General features: G+C 36.3%; 1 protein-coding gene across 1 annotated transcript in view; it reads right to left on the bottom strand.

Annotated features, from left to right (window-relative positions):
• Positions 1-11,174: 11,174 nt before the first annotated feature.
• Positions 11,175-25,498, bottom strand: part of DPH6 (diphthamine biosynthesis 6) — a 187,314-nt gene continuing 172,990 nt past the window's right edge. The window contains exons 7-9 of the mRNA XM_059705354.1: positions 23,077-23,171; positions 14,133-14,220; positions 11,175-12,819 (exon numbers count right to left, since the gene is read on the bottom strand). Coding sequence (XP_059561337.1) covers positions 12,766-12,819; positions 14,133-14,220; positions 23,077-23,171 — 237 coding nt within the window. The 3' untranslated portion in view covers positions 11,175-12,765. The remainder of the gene's footprint in view (positions 12,820-14,132; positions 14,221-23,076; positions 23,172-25,498) is intronic.

Genomic DNA, 25,498 nt, shown 5'->3' with positions numbered 1-25,498 from the left:
ACCTAGGTTGGAAGCATTCCTCTCTCTTTTAAATCTAGATTGCATAATTATGGTCATTATTTTCACTAGATTCTAAATCTTGTGAGTGCAGAAAATAAGCCTATTCCATTCCTTGCAGTAAACTCAGAATCCAGAACAGCCTTGATACAGAATAGGTACTAGAGTGTGTTAGCTAAATCCATGTTGTAGAAAGAAGAAATCCTTGGATGCAGCTGGCCAGAGAAGGAAAGCTGGTAAAGAGATGATAAGAGGAAACAAAGACTCAACATTGTTTATCAAGAAAGATAAAAACGTCTTAAAAAATCACTTGAAACTAATTACAAAATAATTGCTGGGAAATTAAACTGAAGAATCCACATGGGTCATAATCCTCAGCATTTTTTTTTTCTATGAATCGTTCCAAATAGGTAGGAACAAACTACCATTAGTTCAAGCAAGCATACTTCCTTCGGAGTCAGTAAAAGGCATTAGAAAATATAAATTAATGGTTATCAGGGAGCACTTACACATGGCAAATACAGCATCAGATGTGACAATATACAATAGCTATATTCACATTCATAATGTATTGATTTCAGAGATTATAATGCACAAATGTTATCTGGTAATATTTGTTACTTCATAAAATATAAAGAAATAGAGTCGTGAAGGATTCAGGAGGGTCAAATTCCAAAAATTAATACAAGGCATATGCAGTCTCCATAAATGATTTACTACAGTAAGAAGTGACTCAGTCTTAATATTATTTAAACTGAGTTGCCAAAGTTTAAGTTCCTAAAGTTAGATTTCTAAATTCCTCAGGCAAAATTTCTCTTGCTGGGGGGTTATTAAATCAATTAACCTTGCAAAGGGAAGGTTAAAGGACTTCTGTAGGCTGCATTCTCACAGCAGAGAGAGAACAGGCAGCAGCCCAGTGAACTGCTGGGAGGGTTCAGGAAAGGCTCGCGCTAGCAGATGATCAGCTCTGCTCTTGCTAAAATTTGGCAAAGAAATACACTGTGGTTTCTTCAGATGACAGCATCATAATTCATTGAGCTCTCCCCTACCTTTTCACAAAAAGGCCAAAACCCCACAGGAAATGTGAGCACTGACATTTTCTACCCAGGATCACAAACTGACTCTTTTGCCAGAAATTGAAAACAATATAGCTAAAACAGTAAATACGGCGTGATGTGTTGAAAGAAATAGGCTGCTAGACTGGCCAGTGCCACAATCCATCATTTCTCTTTTAACTTCTAATGGATAGAAAGGTAAAAAATAAAATAAATATATTTGGATTGGCAGACATCCATGCAAGTATAATGAAAACCAAATAATGTTGAAGAATCCCTTTGCATTAATTTACAGATTATGATCCCAAAGATTTACACTGAACCCTGTGCCTTTAATGGCAAGTTTGATTACACATTTCTAGCTGATTTCCAGGCAGTTAAAAGCTAGCTTAAGGGCCATCTAGAAGGCATGATTTCTTTTCTTTTCACAAAATGCTAAAGCTTCTTTATCATTCTGTATTCAGTCATGAACTCAGCTGCACAAGCCAAACGTAAAGATTTTATGGGGCCATCTATCACTGGAATTCGTGAACAGGAATACAAGTCTCCTCATGCAGACACAAAGGCACATTTCCATTTTTATGAATGAAAAGGAGCCTTGCATAAACATTCTTTATTTAAAGTTTTAAATGAAGGAAGCTGCAAAACAAAATGGGGGCATTTTGTTTTATATGTCAATATCTTGTAAGAGTGGCAAAGTAAGGAATCTGGCTCCCACGATTCCCAAGGCAGCAGTATCTCCTTTGCATTAAGTACATAAATGAGATTTATGGCCACTGACCTAATCTTAGATGCCAAAACGTACAGCAGGAACAGCTTTCTGAAAAACTTAATTTAAAATTATGGTGTTAACAAAAGCACTTTAGGAAGCAGATAAGACCCCCAGCACACATGCACACATGCATCTGAGAGACATGGCTGCAGACAGGAGCCATGGCTATTTGCATAAAGCTTAGAAGGCATTTCAGAGATCATTCACACCTACAGGTTTTACTGTTTCTCCCTACCACCCTGGTGTTTATGAATTTCTAAATAAATACCTATCCTCAGAAGATGATTTCCATCACTAAGGGTCATTTAACACAAGATATTCGGAGATTTGGGTTTTGGGGAGGCTTAGAATAAAAAATTAAATAAACATGCTAGTTCATTTTACGACACTTAAATCAGTTTCCTTACTAAGTACTAACTAAATTAGCACCTCGGAGAGAAAAAAAGGGTTGAGTAGCTGTCCTTATAACACTTTCTTCTCTGAATGAGAGAAAGGAGGTAGGATGCCACTAATCCACTGGTAACCACTTGGAGAATTTCCTGAGCACACTGAGTTTTGACCTTAAAAAGAAAGGAAGGGGGGGCAGGCTATGGGGGGATAAGGACACATATGTAATACCTTAATCAATAAAGAAAAAAATAAAAGTTTGGAAGGCAAAAAAAAAAAAAAAAAAGGAAGAAAAAACAGAAAAGAAAGAAAACAGTATATGAAACCTGTAATGACAGATGCCAAATCAACACTTTCCTTAAATAGTCCCATAAAACAGAGTTTCTGGAAAGAATAACATCCTGCAGAACAAAAAGTCAAGTTAAAGAAACACATTATTTCCTTTCTTATTGGAATTTTAACAAGTGAACTATGCATAGTTAGAGGAGGTCAACATATAGCAACAAATGTTTTTTAAATGATTTCAAAAGCTTTTGCTCTTAAGTGCAGATTTGAAACACTAAAGTGTGCATTGCATGTATACAGAAATATGGTATCCCTGCAATGGGCAAACCATGCAAATTTGTAACAAGTAACAAGACTGAAAGTATTTTGAAATTAAAATGCAGGATTAAAAAGAATACTAGGTTCTCTAAGTTATCTGATCATTCAATTCTAAATTCCTGTCTTAGTTTAGGTTGACCCCCCAAAAGGGTCTAGAATAAGAACTGGGGTGTAGGCAATTTATCTGGTAGGAGAATCCCAGGAAGCAGAGTGAGGAGCCAGTGGAGTGAGACAGGAAGCAAAAGCCAGTTACACTACTGAGTTGGTTAATGGTCTGGGCAACCAAGGGTCAATTCTACTGGGGATTTTCTGAGGAGCTCTGGAGACTGTGCCTCAGAATTGCTCACCTGAAGGATGTCAGGATGGTGCATTGATTCACAGTATCCCGTCTCCCATTAGTTGAGGGTTGCTGCAGGTGGCAGTAACGCCCTCACCCTTGCAGGCTTCCCTGGCACAAGGCTGAGCAAGCTTCCTTGGCTTCAGCGAAAGCCCCGAGACAGAAGAATGGAGCCATGCACAGCTGAGTTTGTTAGAACTTTGTCGGTGTGCCCAGAACAGTTCGGCAGGCACTGGTTGCAGCTGGGATCAGAGGTGGGACGACAGCGTGGGTTGAACGCAGGAAACCTCGTGCCTCAGATGCCAGGCCATTACAAACGTTACCACGACATTACTTTGAATCAGTTCACAGCATGGAAATTAGTAAGTCTCTTCATAAATCTAAAGTTTTTACATTTTAAAACACATTATTATTCCTAAGTTTAAAAAATAACTGAAAAAAAAATCTAATTTATAAAAATGTGTTCACATAACCAATCCAATTTTCCTTTCCAATTAACATTTTTTTTTGATATGTGAGTATGTGTGTACTTTCAGAAGAAATTAATGTTTGGATTAGGAAAACAAATAAATTTAAAGTATAAAGAAAAAAGAGCAGTTAATGATAAGATAAAGTAAAACTATCATCTAAATAGGTGTTCATGACAACTAATTCTCACACTGTTTCTGCACTACATTACACATTACTTAAATAAAAAATAATATAATTTGATCCATTTTATTATTTTTTCTGAATAAAGAACAATCTGGTTTGGATTAATTTCACATTTTTCAACTGGTTATTTTGTCATCACGAACAAACACATTGTCTTAATTGTATTTTTAAAAAGACCATATATCATTGTGGGTACAACTGCTCAGGCCTTGGGGTCAGATGCCTATGCTTGAATTCCCACGCTACAACTTCTCAGAGGTGCAAAATGGCGAAAATGACAGTACTTACTAACATATTCAGTAACTGATACTTTAGCTCAAATTGTATAATAGACATGAAGCCCTCAGAGAAGTATCAACCTCACAACTGCTCGGTAGCATCAGTGATCATTATTAATGTTGTTAACATTCTGCAAAAATTAGGAGGTTAAAAAGTCATAATAGCAAGTTTGTAAATATGTGTGTACTCATATGCAATAATGCAGCAAAGCAATGAAGGAGAAAAGGAGTACATAACTGAGTAAAATAAAAATTCAGTTTTGTGGAAGGGGCGTCGATGATTTCCAGATGGGGGGTGAAGTTTCATTTTGGTGTTGCTCCTCTGTTCCAGCAAGGATTTTATCTTCATTACAGTTCATCTCACATGAGCAGCTACCCATAAACAGCTTATCTTAGGATGCCAAATGCTAAGAAGAAAGATTAGTGAGCAGAATAAAAAATGATGAATCAGGAAGCTAAAAAAAACACAAAACAGCTGAAATTGGATAATATGGGCAATTTACATTTGCTCAAGATAATACTAAAAGGAAATGCAAGAAGTTTATCTATCAGTAGGAAAACTCAATATCTAACAAAGGCAAACAAGATGATACTGGTGGCACAACATGATCAATGACCAAAAGTGTTATACTGTAATAGCAAAGAGTTAGGTGGTGAATTGATCAAAGAAAAGGAAAAAAATATCATATAGCTATTAAATGCAGAAGAGACAAAGTGAAAAAGCATCAGTTAAAAATTTTTTTTTAAATTAAAAATTCCAATAGGAAAATATACCATTTATGCAGTAGCATAGGAAGTCATATGTTAGCTCCATTAAAAATATAATACTATTAGTATAATAATAAAACTAATAAAATTATCTAATGTAGGATAAAGTATCTATACTAATAAAAAGATAATATGCTAATTAGACTGGGAGACCTTCCAGGAGAACTTCCGGACATTCTTCTGGACAAAGCCATGGTGGCGGGGCTGAGGTAGAGGCAGTTAGAGGCCAAGAGGGGAGGGCAGTTGTGGGTGATCAGGCTGGTGGGGGACAGAGCCATTGAGGGTAAGCAGACCAGCAGTAGGGCCAGTTGGGGGCAAGCAGGCCGGTGGTGGGGGGCAGTTGGGGACAAGCAGGCCGGCAGGCAGAGTGGTTAGCGGCAATCAGGCAGGCAGGCAGGTGAGTGGTTAGGAGCCAGCAGTCCCAGATTGCGAGAGGGATGTCCAACTGCTGGTTTAGGCCTGATCCCTGTAAACCAGCAGTAGGACATCCTTCGAGGGGGTCCTAGATTGGAGAGAGTGCAGCCGGGGCTGAGGAACACCCCCTCCACCATGCACGAATTTCGTGCACCAGGCCACTAGTATCTATAATAATAAAAGGTTAATATGCTAATTAGACTGGACATCATTCTGAATGTACTTCCAGATGAAGTTGGGGCTGGAGGAAAGCCCAGGTCCCGGGTGCCAGAGGGAAGCTGGTGCCGGGAGTCAGGGGAAGGAAGGCCTACTCTTGCACGAATTTCATGTATCAGGCCTCTAGTGAATTAATAAACTTAAAGCACTGGGCACATCTGTAAGAAAGCAAATACGTGTTCAATCTCGGTTGTATTTGTTGTTGTGTTTTAGTTCAGTGGATCTAAACTACTGTAGGGATCTAATGAACATCAAATAGGCCATAGATGCCCTTTTTTAATTTTTCAAAATTCTCTAATTTTGAACTTAAAAGTGGAATGGAGAAGGATACTTATTTGAGATGCTGTAATTTCAGCTCTAAAAGAAACAATTTTTTAAAAAGATGAAAACTGTCTAAGGTTATCGGAAAGAACAATTTTCATCAATTAATCCCAATGAACTATTGAATTTGTTTTTTTTGAAATTTTTGTTTACTATTTTGTTTTTTATTGTTTTAAAATTTTTAATGTTGTTGAAAGTAGTACATAGGTCCTCCTTTTCCCCCTATTAACCTGTTCCAGCCTGCTCCCATCCTTTCCCTCCCCCAGGCCCTCACCACCCCATTTTCTGTGTTCACGGGTTATGCATATATGCATACAAGTTCATTGGTTGATCTCTTCCCACCTATGCTCCTCTGCCTTTCCTCTGAGGTTCAACAGTGTGTTCATGCTTCTATGACACTGGGTCTATTTTTGATAATCAGTTTATTTGGTTCATTAGATTCCACATATCAGTGAGATCATGTGATACTTACCTTTCTCTGACTGGCTTATTTCACTCAGCGTAATACTCTCCAGGTCCATCCATGCTGTTGCAAATGGTAAGAGTTCTTTATTTTTTATGGCTGTATAGTATTCCATTGTGTAAATGTAGCAACTTTTTTTATACATTTATTTGCTGATGGGCATTTAGGCTGTTTCCAATTCTTGGTTATTGTAAATTGTGCTGCTATGAACACAGGGGTGCATATATTCAATTTGATGAGTGTTTCAGGTTTCTTAGGATATATTCTGAGAAGTGGGATGATTAGGTCAAATGGGAGTTCCATTTTTAAATTCTTGAGGAAACTCCATACTGTTTCCCACAGAGCTGCACAAGTCTGCATTCCCACCAGCAGTGTGCTAGGGTTCCCTTTTCTTCACAACATCGCCAACACTTGTCATTTGTTGATGACAGCCATAATGACAGGTGTGAGGTGATATCTCATTGTCACTTAGCATTAAATCTTCTAAACTATGAACATGGGCTGTCTTTTCATTCATGTCTTTAATTTTTTTCAGCAATGTTTTGTAGTTCTCGGTATATAAGTCTTTTATTTCCTTGGTTAAGTTTATTCCTAAATATTTGATTTTTTTCAAGGCTATTGTAAATGGGACTGTTTTCTTAATTTCCTTTACAGACAGGTTTTTAAGTGTATATAAATGCAACTCAATTTTGTGCATTCATTTTGTATCTTGAAACTCTGTTAAATTTTTTCATTATTTCTAATATTGTGTGTGTAATCCTTAAAGTTTTCTGCATATAAGATCATGTAATGTCCAATAAAAAATTTACATACTTCTTCCTTACTGATTTGAATGCCTTTTATTTCTTCTTCTTGTCTAATTGCTTTGACTAAGACTTCTAGTACTGTGTTAAGAGAAGCAGTGAAATAGGGCATCTTTCAATTGGTCCTAATCTTAGGGGGAAGCCGTCAGTTTTTCACCATCGAGTATAATAATAGCTATGGGCTTCCATCTATGGTTTTTATTATGTTAAGTTCATTTCCTTCTATTCTTAGTTTGATGAGTGTTTTCACCATACAAGCATGTTGAATTTTGTCAAATACCTTTTCTATATCAATTGAGAAAAATCATGTGGTTTTTGTCCTTTATTCTGCTATGTAGTATGTTATGTTAATTTTCATATGCTGAACCATCATTGCATTCCATGAATAAATCTCAGTTGGTTCTGGTGTAATTCTTTTTAACATATTGTTGAGTTCTGTTTGCTTATATTTTGAGAAGGTCTTTATTTCTCCTTCCTTTACCTTTTGCATGCTTAAAATTTACATAAATAAAATGTTGGTGTAAAACAAAAATGATTTTAAGAAATTTTCAAACAAATACTAAAAAAAGAAAAAAGAATAGTACTAGCGGACTCACATAAAAGATACTAAAAGGATATTAAGTCTTAATATGAACACTATTAACTGGAGTTAAATAATTACTTATTTCTTGAGAACAAATATTACAGTGAAATGAACAAACCAGAAATACATCAATGAGATGTGACAAATACATTATTATCATCCTAAAAGTTTCCTCATTTTTATTTTTGAAGGATATTTTTGCTAGGTACAGAATTCTAGGATGACAGTTATTTTCATAAAGCACTACCAAAGATGTGATTCTGTTGTTCTGGCTTTTTTTTTTTCTCTTGAAAACTTAGGTATCATTCTAATAGTTGCTTCTTTGAAAATAGCCTCTTTCTAACACACTTTGGCTGTTTTGGGTTATCTTTGCCTTTTGTTTCCAGCAGTTTTGTCAGCATATGCCTAAATATGGTTATCTTTTTACTTTGTGTGTGGTTTATAAGACTTCTTGAATCTGTTGTCTTAGTGTGTTTCATCAATTTTGTAAAGTTCTCAGCCAATATCTTTTCAAATATTGCACTAAATATCCCATTATCCCTCTGCTCTCTTATTGATACTCTAATTATATGTACTTTAAGCCTTTTCCACTGTTTCTATTTCCTTCACTTCTTATGTATATTTTCTATCTTTGTTCTTTCCTTATATTTCATTCTGAGTATTTCCTTTTGGCCTCTCTTCCAATTTACTGAATAACAATCTACAGGTTTCTGGCAAGAGCCTTACCCCTTCCACACCTTATTCCAAACAACAAAGTTCACCACCACTATCTGCCATATGAACAAAAGGACTACTCTTATTACTCTTAATCTGGGTTTATATTTATCACCACTGAAACTCAGGATTCTCAGTGCATCCTTATTCCATAAAGTCCAAACCCATTTCTATGGCCAGGGAGGCAACTTTCCTACCTTCTCCTTTATTTTATATATTTGATTAATTTCTCTGTCTCATTCCATAAAATAAACATAAAATAAAAGCCCCACGAAGGAAATAATTTTTTGGATGTTTAATTCACTATTGAATCCCCATTGTGTGAACAGTGTCAGGCATGAAGATGTAAGCACTCAACAAATATGTTAAACGAATAAGTAGTATAACACTTCTCTTTTATTAAAAAAATCACCAAAGAGGAAGTTTAAAAAACACCAATCAGAAACTACAGTTTTTTTTAAAACAACAATAACAACAACAATAGGCTGCATAGGAGAGCATAACAACCCCTCCCCCCCCCCAAAAAAAAAATTAAAGAAACAAAGGTAGCCAATTACAGTTTGAAAGTAGATAAGGAAATCAGTTAACTGGGCCATTTTATTATCTTCTCCCAAACTAATAAGTCTGTCACATATTCTCTTCCACTATCCGGTTTGATTCCCGACTCGCTGACACAGTGGTACATTGTTGCTACTACTGAATCCATGCATTTGGGACAGGAATTAGTCAAGAAGCTATTTAAATGTAGGTGAATCTGATGCCTGGTTTATTAATCTGCTCCACTGACCATTTGTAGCAGCAGTAATTCAGTGCTACCGAAGGCCATAATCCACCTGACCCCCTAGTCACAGCATTGAGGTTTATGGAATTAGGTTGTAAAGCCTGCTACATGCTTGCTCCCTTTTACCAAACCAATGTTCTCTCTTGAGCCTGAGGGCAAACATGGGGAGCAGGTGGGTGGGGTTAGGAAATTGTGCTAAACCAAGTGTTGGTAAATAAGTCATCCCGTATCTTCTTCCTTTGTCTCTTCTGTAAGAACATACTGAGGTGGGCAAAAGTAGGTTTATAGTTATTCATATGGAAAACAATACAATAATTAATAAATAATAATACAAGAATAAACTCTGTTTCATGTACGAACACCTGTAAACCTACTTTTGCCCACACCTGTATTTCTGAGGTGGCATGAAGACAGTGGCAGCATATCTCCATGGAGGGGATCTTCAAATTTAAACATGTTGCTAAGAGCGGTCAGAGCAAATTCCTGTGCACAGCATATTCGAGACGTGCCATTCTAATACTTTTAGTCATCACATATCTATTTTTTCACTTACTTCTAAAGGACCCTAGTATGTCTCCTTCTACCTAGACTGCTAAAATGTTGTAGAATAACATTTACATATTTATCACGGAACTCACTATACCACCCTCTCACCTAGTTTTTTTAATCAAATATATATATATATTTTTAAATATCCTTCTCTTTTTTTTTTAAAAAAAATATATTTTATTGATTTTTTACAGAGAGGAAGGGAGAGAGATAGAGAGTTAGAAACATCGATGAGAGAGAAACATCGATCAGCTGCCTCCTGCACATCTCCCACTGGGGATATGCTCGCAACCCAGGTACATGCCCTTGACCGGAATCGAACCTGGGACCTTTCAGTCCGCAGGCCGACGCTCTATCCACTGAGCCAAACCGGTTTTGGCTTTAATCAAATATTTTAAAATTCAAAACTATATGTCCATTGTATGAAGTAAAAAATTATAAGGAATTAAGCTTTTCTGTATTTTTCCGTTCATGTCTGCTTCCCCCAAAGAAACCAATGTTATCAGTCTGATTATTATATGCCCATCTCTTACTATGATCTTTCAAGTATAACTAAATATATAAACTCCCTGCCTCCACCAGTATTTTTTAGAAAAACAGGATCATATCATACACATCACTTTTCACCTTGAATCAATATTAAGGCCATAACTTCAGTCCAGATTAGCCAAACCAGTGATATGTGTCACTGTACTCATGATAATAATTACCTGCAATAACTTTAATTATAGTTACACTGTAATTTGCCCATACTTGTAGTGAATTACATGTAGGCCTAACAGTTCTTTTAAAGAGAGTAGGTGCTCACAGGTATTTGTTGACAAGAAAAATAAAAGCACAGAGATGGTTTAATGTTATAATTTTTTTCAGTATATTTGGTATTTATGAAATAAAGCAAAATAAAATGAAAGAGCCAAGAATGGGCTATGAGAATATACTGTTTTTAAGTTATAACTTCTAAGAATGTGAGCTTTTATAAGTATATAACATATATAATTGTCCCATATGATTATTTCAGTTAAAAACAAAATTAAGTGCTAAGTGATAGTAGGATACATTAGTAAAATTGGGGCTAAATTTCTGTGAACCTTGTCTCTTTATAAATGCAATGGCTATGCCAATAATTAATTTGAAATACTGTTTACCCTAAAGCTGTTTGAAAAATCTAAAACTACTACTATAGAAAGAAGAAATAGCTTCTGAATAGTTAAAAATAAGTCTTGATTCTTCTGTAAAGGTTATGCATTTTAATATGATCTTTTGGCTGATTTATGTAAAGCTTTGTATTTTTCATTTTCTCAAGCCTGTCATTGTAGTGATGTATGGTATATTTTAACATCAAGTTTGCCATGAGCAATAAAGTTAGGGCCTCAAAAGAAATTTTAATATATCTTCCCATTTTTAACCTGAAGCATACCATTTTACAGTTATTTTGTTTGGAATACCATGTTTAGTTGATATTCTTGACATACTCACATAAATAATTTAAGATTTTAATAAGGAAAAATTTAAATAGGTTAAAAATTTAAGGGTTATCATATACAAAGTGAAAATCTTAGTTATAACAAATTTACACTAAAAAACCCTCTAAAGGTTGTATTTTACATTTCAGTGTGTTCAGGACATTTTTCTCCAACAACAAAGATAAAAGAAAAATAAAGAAAAAAATGACTTTCTTTAAATGGTATGCAACATAAAATGAAAGCACATGTCTATAAAATTCTGTAGGAAGAAAAAATGAAGTATGAAAATAATAATCAGTTAAATTCAAAAATTCTTATTGCAGAATGAACAGCTATTACAGAGAGTATGAAGATGAAAAAAGAATAATCCTCAATAAGTTTATAAACCTAGTAGACACAATAATTCCTTAACAACTATAACATAAAGCTGATTAAGCTATCTGTCACAAGCACAGAAGAAACAAAGTGTTAGGGCAGGCCAGGGGTGTGGCTAAATGTGTAAGAATATTCGAATTCAATCCTGCATCCTGGGCAGGATGTAAACAGTTAAAAAATGGAAGAAGAAAGGAAGACAAAGAAGAAAGAATATGCTAAGGCAAGGCAGAAGAGAAGCAGAAGGCATTGTAAGAGAATATCCAGTGTTTCTATATTACTGGAGAAAATAATACATGTAAGGGGAGTCTTGGGAGCAAGACTGAAAAAAAGATGTTAGGGCAACATATCAGATGGTTCTCCATTCATGGCTAAGCATCTTCTTTATTTAGAAAACAACATGACACTGTTATGGATTTTTATGCAGAAAGGAAAATAAATATGGCACTGGACTTTGGGTAATTATGATGTGTCAACATAGGTTCATCAACTGTAACAAATGTACCACTCTTGTGGGGGATGTTGGTTATGGGGAGACTATGTTGTGTGGGGGCAGGTGTATATGGGAACTATACATTCTGCTCAGTTTTGCTGTGTATCTGAAACTGCTCTAAAAAATAAAGTCTATTTTTTTTTAAAAGCTGCCTAAAATCAGCACAGGTAATACTGAAAAGTTGCTTTTAAAAAATCAGTTATAAAATAACCAATAAGAGTTAATGATAGTCTTCCTAATTGTCCAATAATGTTGAAACAATGAATATACTGAGAGCAAAAATGATACAGCACTTTGGTGACATCCAATAGATTAAATCTGATTGGCTAAGTGATTGCCTTTTCATCCTTTTTCAAATGCTTCTGCACTATGATATTATTGGCAGATATAAGAGCAGGAAAGAGACGAAGAGGAAAACAAACCATTGTGATAAAAGTAAAAAATGTCACAGCAGTGAGGGTGGTATATGAAGCAAAGGTTAAAAAAAGAAAAAGGCACATATCCTGCAGAGTATAGAGGACATGAATAGGATGTGTTCACAAAAAGTCAGGGTGAATCCTGAGTAACTTGACAATATAATGAACATGGCATTCACATTTCCCCAATTAATCAATGGTTCCATTAACTTTTTCTGATGATAAAAATGTAATGAGAAAAAGCAGGACATCATAATTGAGAAAATGCTATGTAATTTTTTTCATATGGAAATGGCAGCTTAGTAAACAGTATTCAAAAATGCTTTTTAAGAATTGTGTATATAATTAGATGTTCTGTAGTTGTCAGGCACTGGGGACACCTAAAAGATAAAAAGGGAAATGCACCATATTTATTCAGTGTCAGTAAAGATCCCATGTTAAACAAGTAACATTCTTTTATGTAAGGGAAAATGGGACTGTGAAAGCCAATGAAATACCAACACAAGGTGAATAACTAGCTACTTAGGTAGAGCAGAACATATAATGGCCAACATGTCTAAGCAAGAATTCAGTGGTTTTGATTTTCTGTGTGAGCACATGGCAGCCAATGTAGCACCTAAAGTGAGGTGCTCCTTTCAGCGGGTCTGAAGGATGTTTTGTTAGTATAGCTTCATTCTCTTGAGGGTTACTGGCTTTTTAGTAAAAGGTCACCAATAGTCATCTTCTGGCCCAATTCAATGACCTATTTCCAAACCTGTTTATCCTAACATTTCTAGAAAAATGGCACCAATAACTATTCTCTACTTTTGGAAACTCTCTCAGGCTGAGATTTCTGGGGTTACCATTTTCCCTTTCTTTTGTCAATTTCCATTACCCCTCCTGATTCTTTATATTCCTTATTGTATAGATAATTGTGGGCATGTCTCAAGGCTTGATGATAGAATGCTGAAGATGCAGAAGGCCTTTTCCAATCCCTTATATTTCAAGAAGCAGAACTTTTTAAAAGGGTCTAATCCAGGTCTTTACCTTTTCCACATCTTTAAATTGACATTCTTCTGTATCTTGACAAACAATGTATTTAAAATAAAACTCCTGCCCTGGCTGGTGTGACTCAGTTGGTTGGAGTGTCATCCTGTGTACCAAAAGGTGATGGGTTCAATTCCAGGTCAAGGTACATATCCAGGTTGTGGGTTAATCCAGGTCAGGGCAAGTGTGGGAGACAATTCACTTTCCATCTTTTACTTGTACTTCTGTTCCCTTGGATGTTTTTGGAAAGCTTTTATTTCTCCTTTTCTTCTTTATTAAACTTTGCATAATAAAAATCCAATTCATCCTCAAACCTTTCCCCTAAGCATTATGCACAACTATCTAATTCTTACTTTACTAGAAAATTTAATATTTGGTGATACACTGTCTTGTCTTCTCCTTGATTAATATATATGTGATTCTCTTTTCAAACTCTTCAGAAATGTAATATCTTACACTTAGGCCTTAATTATGCCTAATATAGAGCTCTTAAAACTATAAACATTTGCAAAATTCTTAGTTATTGACAGAAGGTCTAAAAAAGTCACTAATGATAAAATCATTTTTTATCTTTTCATCTGTTGTTATAGTATTATATATATATATCGAGCCAATGCACATATCATAATTGTCTCTTGAAATCACTGGGAATCTCAGGTTTACTTGCCTTGTCCTCCAAGTGCAATTCTAAAAAGCGTAGGTAAGCCACAGGTGCAAATGCATCAGCTGAATGTATGACTACTTCTGATGAATCTCTGAAATACAAAATTTTATAATGCATTTATTTACTACATAAATTCTGTCAAATCACTCCTGCTAGTGACCAGAAGAGATAAAAAATATCCTCATTTTGCATTTATTTCCACTAGTATACAATATTTAGTAATTAACATCTATTTTTAATAATCTAGTATTTAATTGAGAAAAGGGTCAAGAATAAACTTTCAAGAAAAATAAAAAAGTTTTTTATCTTTATGAGGACACAGTTCAACTTTCAGGTTCATTCAATGCTCTTTGAACAATTTCGAGACTTAAAACTCTTATTCAATTTTATTTTCAAAAATTTGCTTGGTATGGGCTAACCATCAAATAATAGTGCTTTATATTCATTATTCTTTTCATTATCATGAGGTAATACATTCAGTGTTTCACACAAAAATCTCAATTATCCTTCACAAAAGCAGCACTGGTGATGATTTTAAGCTCTAGATGAACTCTTCACACTGCAATATCATTGCTATTAAAATTGATTGCCTGACATAGTAATTACCACATTCAGGTAAAATGGTATGAACTGCTTGCTGGCACCATATGGATACATGTAAATTAACTCAACTTTCATCAAAGATATCCTGTGAAGCACATGTGAATAACTAAGATTATGCATGAAGTTCTAATAACTAATTATTTTTATTGTTATTTATTAATAAAGCAATAGTGTTTTGCATTTTAGCTAAAACTTAAAAATAGAAATTCCTCATATTTCTTAAATGCCTCGGGTAGTAGTTCCACTGTTTATATTAACACATTGTTAGCATTTTACCAATTGTAGTACAGCAAAATTGTTACTTTAACTCTGCAACTAATGTAAGATATATTTTGAATCAACTTGTGAAATGCAAAGTTATTTAGTGGCAATAGAAGAAACCTCAAAATATTTGGCTCCAAAATACTAAGTTTTTGTGGGCAAAATCTGTTTACTTTCCCCTTGAAATATCAGATATAGAGAAAAAAATGTTTTATGGAAATACAAAAGTCAACTACCATTCATGAACCTTTAGTATCAAATATGCATCTTGTTAGTGTTTAAGAAAATAAAAAGGGCTTCTATGATATTAAAAAGAATCTTCTAATAGAAATAGAATCATTTAAGAGTCAGGATACTACTAGGCCTTCACAGCCTCCATCAATCAGAAGTGGCCTCCAGGTATGATGTGCATTAGGAGAAGGAGAAAATAAAGAGAAGGCCCTCTTGCTTTCTACCACCTGTTTTTCTGGCCCCACCCCTCCTGGTTTGTTAGCCCTACTTGTGCTGTTTTTCCATTTACTCCAGAGTGGCTTGTGCTGGCCCTTCACTTGGCTCATCAATCAGATTTCAATTCCAATTCCTGTGTACAATCTCACTCTTACTCTAAATGTCAATCCCTTTGTTCCTGATAGCAGCCTTGGAAACTGACCCTGAGCCTTAATTGTGCCTAACCTAATCGGCTTGGTTTTGATATCCTTGCTAATGGAATGCACCAAAACTATAATTTACCCAACCAATGTTGTCAGGAGAAAGGGTTTCAGCCCTTTCCTTCTCATGCAAGTTATCCCCACTGGAAATAGAAGGTTGACAGCAAATAGCTCAATTGATGTAACTACTCCATTCTGAATCAAGATTATCCACAGAAAATATATAACATTGTAATCATTTAACAAAGAGGAATATGATTTTTCTGTATTCCATAAAATTCGCAATTTCCAATTGACCAACATCATTTCACTCACACAAAGCCAGAGTCAACTTGGGAGGAACTAGATCTCAAATGAACAGTCTTTAGTTCCAAACAGAATAATGCAACGATTGCTCTTTTCTCTTTCATAAACTAACATCTGAAACTCAGCTTTCAAGGATCTCTGGTCTGCTTAACGGATCTCTGAAAAATAGCACAGAATCTGCTGGAATACGCTCAGAGTAACCCAGAAAATTAATGCCACTTATGCCACAACAAAAATGTTTTCCAGTTGGCCTCCCACCTCCCCTCTTCCTATTAATAGAATTAACAAGTGTGCTCAATACCCCTTCTATAGCTGAAACTTCTCTGTAGTCACGAGCTGGCCATGTTCCCTTTTACTGATGTGGGGCAGCAGAATGAGGTCTCAGCCGCTGTACTCTGATGCCATGCTCCCAAGGTGTGAGGTCAGGCTATACCCCCTCACTTCAAAACAAACAAACAAACAAAACCTGATATTATCCCTTGAGACTCAGCCATGGTCTTGATTCCTACCTCTCCTCTAAAAAGACAACCGCACACTGATATTCCCTGTGATACACACCCTCACAGGCACTCACTCCAGTGTTTCTGTGAGGCCTGCCCTGGCATCCTCAGACAATGCTGTTTTCTCCTGCCCAAGCCTGCTAATCCATTGACAGTCCTTTCACAATACATCCACTACATTATAATCATGAATTTGTGTATTCGTCTTCCTGTTGTTCATCTTTGTCTGCCTGCCCTCCACCCCATCTCTTCCACTGGCTCAGTATACTGGTACTCATTAGACTTTTGTTAAATAAACAAATAAATGTACAGTCAAACTTTTTTAAGTATCTTCACACTTACATACTATCTATTGAAACTATCACAGGCCTACACTGGGTTTTCAAGTACTTATCTTCACAAAAATACATACTTTTGCTACATGCATACTGCATGTATAAAGTGTAATATATAGATATAATAACACCATATAGTATCTCTAGCATAATAAAAATAAAGCTTCACAGGTCTAAAAACTTAAATACAAGAAAAATAGTTCATAAGTTTAAATAAATTCCAGGTGATAACGAATAGATGTGAGAAGGCAATAAGGAAAACACTTGATGCATCATCGCTGCTAAATGCCACATTATTATGCTCTGTGCTGAGCTGTGTCTTGAATGGGTAGAGAAGAGGAGTAGGTGGGGAGAATTTAGCCCTTCTTTCCTTCCTTCCTCCCTTCCTTTCTTCCCATTATTCGGTCCATCCATCCATCCATCCATCCATCCATCCATCCATCCATCCATCCACCCCATATGTAGCATCTTTGTAGCAGTAGTATAGTAATATTGATAACTCAAATGGAAATATGTGGTTGTACAAAATACTGACATTAAAACCATGTTTTCATTACAAAGGGAAGAAAATGATCATTTTTATTAACATTAGGATTTTAGTTCTTCTGATATTGCTACACATACATATTTGAAGTAAGAAGTAATAAGGGAGGAGGTTATTTATTTGAGTTCCTACAATTTTTCACTCCTCTTAAAGGCAAGGCTGTAATTCTTTACATAAAGGCTCCTCAGAAAAATAAAATCATTTTTGGATCTAAAAATTTGTATCTATCGGTGAGTAATCACATATTAATTGAATGAAAAGTGAATTATAAAATGTTCTAGTTCAAATTTTTAAGATTGTTATACCAGTCTTTCCTATAAGATTTTAAAAACATTAACTGTAATTTGGGGCAAAATGCATCTGATAATAAATAACTAGAACAACCTGATTTCCCTAGATTTCTCATTATACAAAAGAGTCAATCTGTGTCTAAAAAAAAAAATCCCTAATTATAATCAAGTTATTTTTGCATGTAAAAGTTTAAGTTTTCTTCTTATAGGTGATTTTCCCCTTTTTATAAAAAAAATTGAATCAGACATTTGAAATGGGATTCTTAATAATCAATTAGTTGTATGCTAATTACATTACATCAAATATAATAAGAAAATTTGTTAAATTTGTCCCAAAAGTGAATTCTGAGTTACAGGATCCAATATTATTAATGGTCAATTGTTAACAAATAGTTACAGAACTAAACTTAAATCTTTTAATTATGTCATATAGAAAATTATCTCTAAATAAAATAAATTTCATTTATATGTGGTTTTAGAGTATGCAATGCATATTCACTTACAGCATCACATTTACCAGTAGCTATGATAGGACATTTTCTATTTTATAGAGGATCAAAGGTTTTATATGTAGATGAATTTTTTTTCCTTTTGAAACTAGGATATGTCCCAACCTAAAACTCTAGTTATAACCTAAAATTGGAATACATAAAAGTAAGGAAAATAGTATAGCCTATCTAATAAAGAGGTAGTATGCAAATTGACCATCACTCCAACACACAAGATGGTCACCCCATGTGGACACAAGATGGCCAGCATGGGAGGGCAGTTGTGGGCGATCAGGCCTTCAGGGGAGGGCAGTTAGGGGCAATTGGGCCAGCAGGGGAGCAGTTAGGTGTCGATCAGGCTGGCAGGGGAGTGGTTAGGGGCAATCAGGAAGGCAGGCAGGCGAGCGGTTGGGAGCCAGCAGTCCTGGATTGTGGGAGGGATGTCTGACTGTTGGTTTAGGCCCAATACCTGTGGGCAGTCGGACATCCCTTGAGGGGTCTCAGATTGGAGAGGGTGCCGGCTGGGCTGAGGGACACCCCCCACCCCCCAGCATGAATTTCGTGCACCGGGCCTCTAGTATAAAAATAAACAACAGTAAATGAAAATTTAATTCAATAATATTTTGCTAGTGTGTTGTGAGAATTCAGGTATGAGAACAAGTACTGAAGCAATGGCAGCCAAAGTTTCAAAAAATGGAAGGATTAAGCAAAGTGAGGAGAAATGGGAAGGCAATATAGGGAAAAGGAATCAAGTAAGAGATTAAAAATGGTGGCAGAGTAAGTGGATGCTGTACAGACATGCTCCTAGGAACAAACTGGAATTGCAACTAAAATACAGAAAAACTTCCTAAATAACCAATGAAAACTTGCAGGGGAGAACCTGAGGACTGAAAATGGAGGCCACGTAGAGACTGGTAGGAGGGGCGGAGGCATGAATGGGCTGGCCAGGCACCCACAGACAGCAACTGAGGTCCTGGAGAGATATCTCAGCTGTGGGGGGTGTCACTGAGAACTCTGGGATCTAATCCCTGAGCTGGGCTCCCCAGCAGAAAGCACCAAAACTGAGAAGGGTACCCACATAACATCTGGCTGTGAAAAGCAGTGGGGTGCTATCTGCCAGGGAGTGGCAGCTGAAAGTTCAGGCACCCTCTAAAGGGCCAATGCACAAAATTCCCTGTGGAGCCACTAATCTTGTGCTCTGCCAGAGGGAGGGTGAAGTGGACTGGAGCTGTGAGAGCAGAACCCAGAACTGGGGACTAAGGGATAGGGCTCAGAAGGCAGACACCCCAGGTTTCCTGGGCTGAATCATTCCCTCACACAGTAAAGGACATCTTTCCCACATAGACATCTGCCTTGCCTTGGGGGAAGAGAGTTGACACACCTATTGAAAAACACCTTGCCTTGAGGTCACCTAAGAGATTAAAAATAACAATTAGCCTCCAGGCAGAAGAACTGCCCCGCCCTGTTGATAAAAAACTCTCCCCACACCTGAGGACGATTTCCTGGGAACAATTCTATCAGTCTGTAGGCAGAGGTGGTCTCTGGAGGCTTTGAGTCTTTGCATGATGTTAGTCAGAAACAGTCTTTAACACTGTCCTGCACTAGAGATTGAGTGTGAGGATCTACCTAATAAACAGTCACAAACCCAAAGAGATAGGCAAAATGAGGAGACAAAGAAACAACCCCCAAATGAAAGAACTAGAGAATTCTCCAGAAGAAGAGCTAAATGAAGCAGAGACAAGAAATTTATCTGAAACAGAGTTCAGAGTAATGATGGTAAAGATGCTCAATAGCATGGAAAAGATACAGTAACTATGAAAAAAGAACAGTCTGAGATAAAGAATAACATAACACAAATAACATAATGAAGAAATACATTGCAGATTAGGGGAAGCTGAGGATTAAATCAGTGAATTAGAAGACAGAGTTGAAAATATCACTCAAATCAGAGGACCAAAAAGAAAAAACAAGAGGACAGCTTAATGGAGCGGTGGGACAATGTGAAACGCAACAATATTAGAATAGCAGGTGTGCCAGAAGAGGCAGAAAGGGAGAAAGGAATAGAGAAGGTGTTTGAAGAAATAATGGCAGACAACTTCCCTAATCTGGTAAAGGAAAAAGTCACACAAGTTCAGGAGGTTCAGAGAACCCCAAGCAAAAAGAAACCAAACAAGCCCACACCCAGACAAATCATAATTAAAATGCCAAAAATTAAAGACAAAGAGAATCGTAAAGGCAGTAAGAGAAAAGAAAACTTACTTACAAAGGAGGTCTCATAAGGCTGACACCTGGGTGCTCCTGCACTGGGTGCATATATGTTTACCAGAGTTATACCTCCTCTTGTATCGATCCCTTTGTATTATGAAGAGGCCTTCCTTATCTCTTGCAATGGCCTTCACTTGGAGGTCTATTTTGTCAGATATTCTTCAGAAATTCTACAGGCCAGAAGGGAATAGCATGAAGTATTCAAAGAAATGGAAAGCAAGGATCTAAGACCAAGATTACTATATCTATCATTCAAAATAGAAGGTCAAATAAAGAGCTTCCCAGACAAAAAAAAGGCTAAAGGAGTACATTACCAGCAAGTCAGCATTATAAGAAATGCTAAAGGGACTGCTGTAATGAAAGGAAACAGAGAGAGACACCTAGCCATGCAGAATTAAAATGGCAATAATTCTGCCTACCTATCAATAATAACCCTAAATGCAAAAGGAATCAAGTAAGAAAGTGATGAAACTGAGGTGAGGCAGAGCTTATGAAGATAAAAGCAAAGGAGATGCTTAAGCATTAGAATCAGATTACTGATTTCCGGATAAGTAAGTAAGAATGAAAAGACATTTGTGCTTGTGTTCAGGCACACAGCTGTATGTTAGCTCTTATCAGGTATCCTTGGTTTTCCTGCCCATCCTTACAGGAAGAACTCCCACAGAGCAACCCCACCCACTGAAGCGCCTCCGTAACTGATCATTCAGGTGAACTGAATGGCTCATTCTGGCACGGTGGTTTCTAAGACATCTCCCCTGCCATCTCTCTCTAATAGCATGACGAACTCCCCTCATGCCAGTGTGTCAGCCAGGCTCAGGTTTCCTTGTCTACAAAAGGAGGCTGTGAAAAAAGATGCATCTGTCAGGTCTGAAGCACTATGACAAATGTAAATTCTGCTGATGTAGTACATAGAAGTACATGGCTTATAAGTCTAGGTTGACCATAAAGTCTTCTGGGTGCTATATAGGACCTCAACTTGCCAAGTAAACAGGAAAAGCACTATTCTTTGACATTTTTTGTCCTATCATGTTTTCTTCTTTTTCTTTTCTAATTTGGTTAGGCCCATAATAGTAAGTAAATATATTGCAAATTTCCAATTATACTATAATTTCACCCTAGCATGCAAATGCTTTTCTTGAATAACCAGAGTATTATTTCATAGAAATAACATCTAATGCACAGTTCATTCATGAATTGTTTTTTGACCCTCATAGTCTGAGAAATATCTTTTATTTATGAACTCACTCTCATGACTTGCCTTTACCATTTTGTATCATAATATATACAGACTACAGGCACAGTGCATGGACTCATGCACTGGTGGGGTCCCTCAGCCTGGCCTGTGCTCTCTCACAATCTAGGACCCCTCAGGGGATGTCAGAGAGCTGGTTTTGGCCCGATCTCTGCAGGCCAGGCCGAGGGACCCCACCAGTGCATGAATCAGAGCACCGGGCTTCTAGTATGCATATAAGATCTTTGGTTAATTTCTTCCTGCCCTCCCTGTTCCTGCTTCCCTCTGAAATTCATTGGTCTGTTCCGTGTTTCCATGCCTGTGCATTGAGCATCTGCCCCCTGGTGGTCAGTACACATCATAGCTACAGGTCAAATGGTCTAATGGTCGCTTAGGCTTTTATATATATACAGATATGTCCTCCTCCTGCCTTTTCAGGCAAGAACTGTTTGAACATCAATGGTCCCAGAAGAAAACTTTGGACATAATAGGTACTTGATAAATATTTGCCAAAGAAATTATTATCTTGATGATGGAAAAAAGTTAGGAGAACATGAAAGCGGCAAGAGTGAGTGACTATTGCATAAAGTAATAAAAGTGTCTTGGCCATGTTTCACAAGGTAAGTGCATTTTTTAGAAACTTCACCTACAGTAGTCATAATTTTCTTAGATCACTCCTTCCCTCATTATTACTATGTACAAAGAAGTTACCTCTTACTGCTGAAAATATTGAAGCTGTCCATTCTATACAAAATTCTAATCTTTCATCAGATGAGGTTTCTGAAATCAAGCATAATTCTGACAATCTTTTCCAAGAAGCAGAGGAGCTTAGGAGAAGCAGATAAAGTGCTCTCTCAGCACATGAGAAGAGTGACATAAATTAGAGTATGGGTAATAATGTAACAAACTGGAGAAAGTTCCTGTTTTTTGTTACACTAATTTTACCAATTTATGGCAAAGAAATCACACTACTCACCATAAACCGAATTCACTTAAAAAACAAAGTTTATTTGTAAAAATAACCCGAAATAATTGAAGAGAGATGTTTAGTGTTACCATTCTGTGTTGTTAAAGTCAGAAAAAAGAAGAAAGAGGATGGAGTTAATGGAACCCACAGGCTACTGATGTGGCAGTTTATCAAATGTAGCTGTAATGAAAGATAAATAATACAGGCAATTCACACTTCATGAAAGGATAAAAGTGTCAGTGTGTAGGTACCAGTTTTACTGCAGGCCATAATCAGCAAGTAAACGAAAGTGCGGTGTCTAAAAAGTTTATAGCCTTCTATGAAGGCCTCGTCTTGTCAGTATTGATTTAGGTATTCAGACGACTTCACTGGTATTAAACAAATTGAGTGTTTGTGAACTTAAAGGACATGTTCTATTTCTTCCAACAAAAGTTGCCTTGGGCTTAATGTTAAGTTCTCCCATCACTTAAATTTAAGGAAAGGGAAGAAAATGCTGAAATGATATCTTACACAATTATTTTCTTCTTAAATAGAGGGCAATCCAAAGTGAACGTTTCATACTCTCCACCTTCTCCACAAACATGGACTCCATATTTCTTAGAAAGCTGAAAATAAAAATAAGAAAAAGAAACAGTAAACTTAAAATTAGATAGCAACAATGCTCAATTAACATATTATTCTGTCCTAAAAATATCCACATAATAAACTTTAATTCCAAAAATAGACTGCTAGCTACAGAAAAATTACTTTATATTTCTGCTTAAAACATGTATTTAAAGCCATTTGAGAAATGTTGTCATAAAGCATAGGACTTTTAATAATTCCAAATCCCTTGCAAAAGGTGAAAGCAACCTACATTTTTATGTATAATGAGAAAACTTAAAGAATCCTATACATTTTAGGTATGTACTTGCTTTAGATTGAAAGGGAGGCTCAGAGAGACAGGCACTAAGTCATTATGTAGTAAATGAGAATATATGCAGCGAAACTGGTGCTTTCCCCCTGCCCTTTGACCTATATATGGAAGGAAAAAAATATGTTGTGTTTAGAGCATTTTTCAGTGACAGACACAGAGAAAGCAATCTAAGGCCTTTCCTTGTGAACAAAAGAAGTCACAAACATGGTTATTATGCTTAAGGTTATTGGTAGCAGTAAAGTCCCAAGGGTACTGAGAGCTATGAAGTTCTCAAACTGCACACAAACTATATAGGAAGACCCATCTCCAAGAAAGGTTGGGATAGCTTACAATGTCACCTAATTAAACCAGAAGTTAAAAACATAAACAAGCAAACAAAGAAAAACAACACCCCTGATTTGTATTAAATATAAGCTATATTATTCAAATGATCCTGATACTGACAGTAAGATCATCTGTTTGGCTGTCCACGGCTGGAATCAGCTGGAGCATGCTCACTAGCTGTGCCAGAATCTCCCTGCTCTTGTGTAGAGACTTCATCACTAAAATTCCATCTCCTTTGTTCTGAATTTCAGAGCTCTCCCTTCTTCTTGCCTCTCCTAATCCAAAGGAAGAGTGACAACACAGATGTACTCTGTTACTGCCAGTTTTGGGACCAAGGCCTATCTTTAGTTTTACCTGCATACTTATGCACTTATTTATTTGGTTATTCTTGTGGTTGTGCTATCATTCTGAATCCATCACATTTCAACTACTGAGTATGTGTCTTTAGAGACTTGACACATGGATCTATGAAAATTCTACTGCTCCCTCCAAGGATCAGTAGTAATGTAAATGACACTATAAAGCCAAACTCAAGCAAAGAGAGGGAAAGGAAACTTCTGTAGAAGAACTCACAGGAACAAAGTAGATAGATTTCACCATGTTGGGTCATAAAGCAGAGAATCAGCAGGCAGAATTATGGCAGGCGGTTCATAATGGGAGCAGATAACAGGAACATTAGTTTTCCATGTAACCACTGTTAAGATAAGCTTTTTAAAAAACATTTTGAACATATGGGAATAACTTGGGTCATTGCATGGTTTATAAGAATGTTTGGGGGTCCGAGCATGTAAAAAGTAAATTCCTAATAAATAAGAAAATTACTTACGTGGGCCTATTTTTTTCTGACACACTTATTTATATAGATAAATATTCCTATCTATATATATCTATATAACTCAATTTGAGTGCTACTGATTATTGAACTGAAAGATTAAGGGCATCATACTTTCTTTATTTAATTTTCTATCACTTTAAAAGATTGTAATAATCCTGTGAGAATTTCTAATGAATTACATCATTATTTTTTTCCCCTTTTAAATCAGACTCATTTATCTGATAGTCATTTTAAAATTAGAGGGAAAAAAGGCAAATGAAATTGCACTTCACCCTCATCCTGCCCCCCACCCTCGACCATCTAGAGAAAAAACTATGAGGTTCATAAAATTCACTACAATTTCATTTTACAAATAATATGCTTAACATACACAATAATTGCATGCTGCATATATTCATCCATAGCACTTATTCAAGATGCACTTATTGAATACCTGTAGGTTTGTCATTGTTTTAAGTGCTGGGGATAACAACGGGGGCAGACATAAATTATACATATAACAGCTTACTGTCTGTAGGTATAGAAAGAATGTTAAATAAGCAATTACAATAGAGGGTAGTGGTAGCTTTGATTGATGCATGAGTGCTGTGGAGTGTATAGCAGGAGACCTAACTAGAAGGAACTCAAAGGGCTTTTCAAAGTAAGTAAAACTTAAGCTGAAGGATAAGGAACTAGGAAATGCGAGCGGGAGTGAGAGAGGGAAAAAGAGAGAAGACAGGAGAGAAGGAAAAACGGTTCCAGAAGGAACAGTGTGTGTTAAGGCCCAGAGCACATGATGATTACTAGAAATTGAAATAAATTTGGCAAAGCTGGAACATACCTAGAAGAGTAAAAATGAGATAAGGCTGAAAAGCTAG

This window comes from Myotis daubentonii, chromosome 1 (assembly GCF_963259705.1).
Source record: "Myotis daubentonii chromosome 1, mMyoDau2.1, whole genome shotgun sequence".
NCBI lineage: Eukaryota > Metazoa > Chordata > Mammalia > Chiroptera > Vespertilionidae > Myotis > Myotis daubentonii.
Note: the sequence above shows the minus strand (reverse complement) of the source record. Positions and strands in the feature narration are given on the sequence as shown.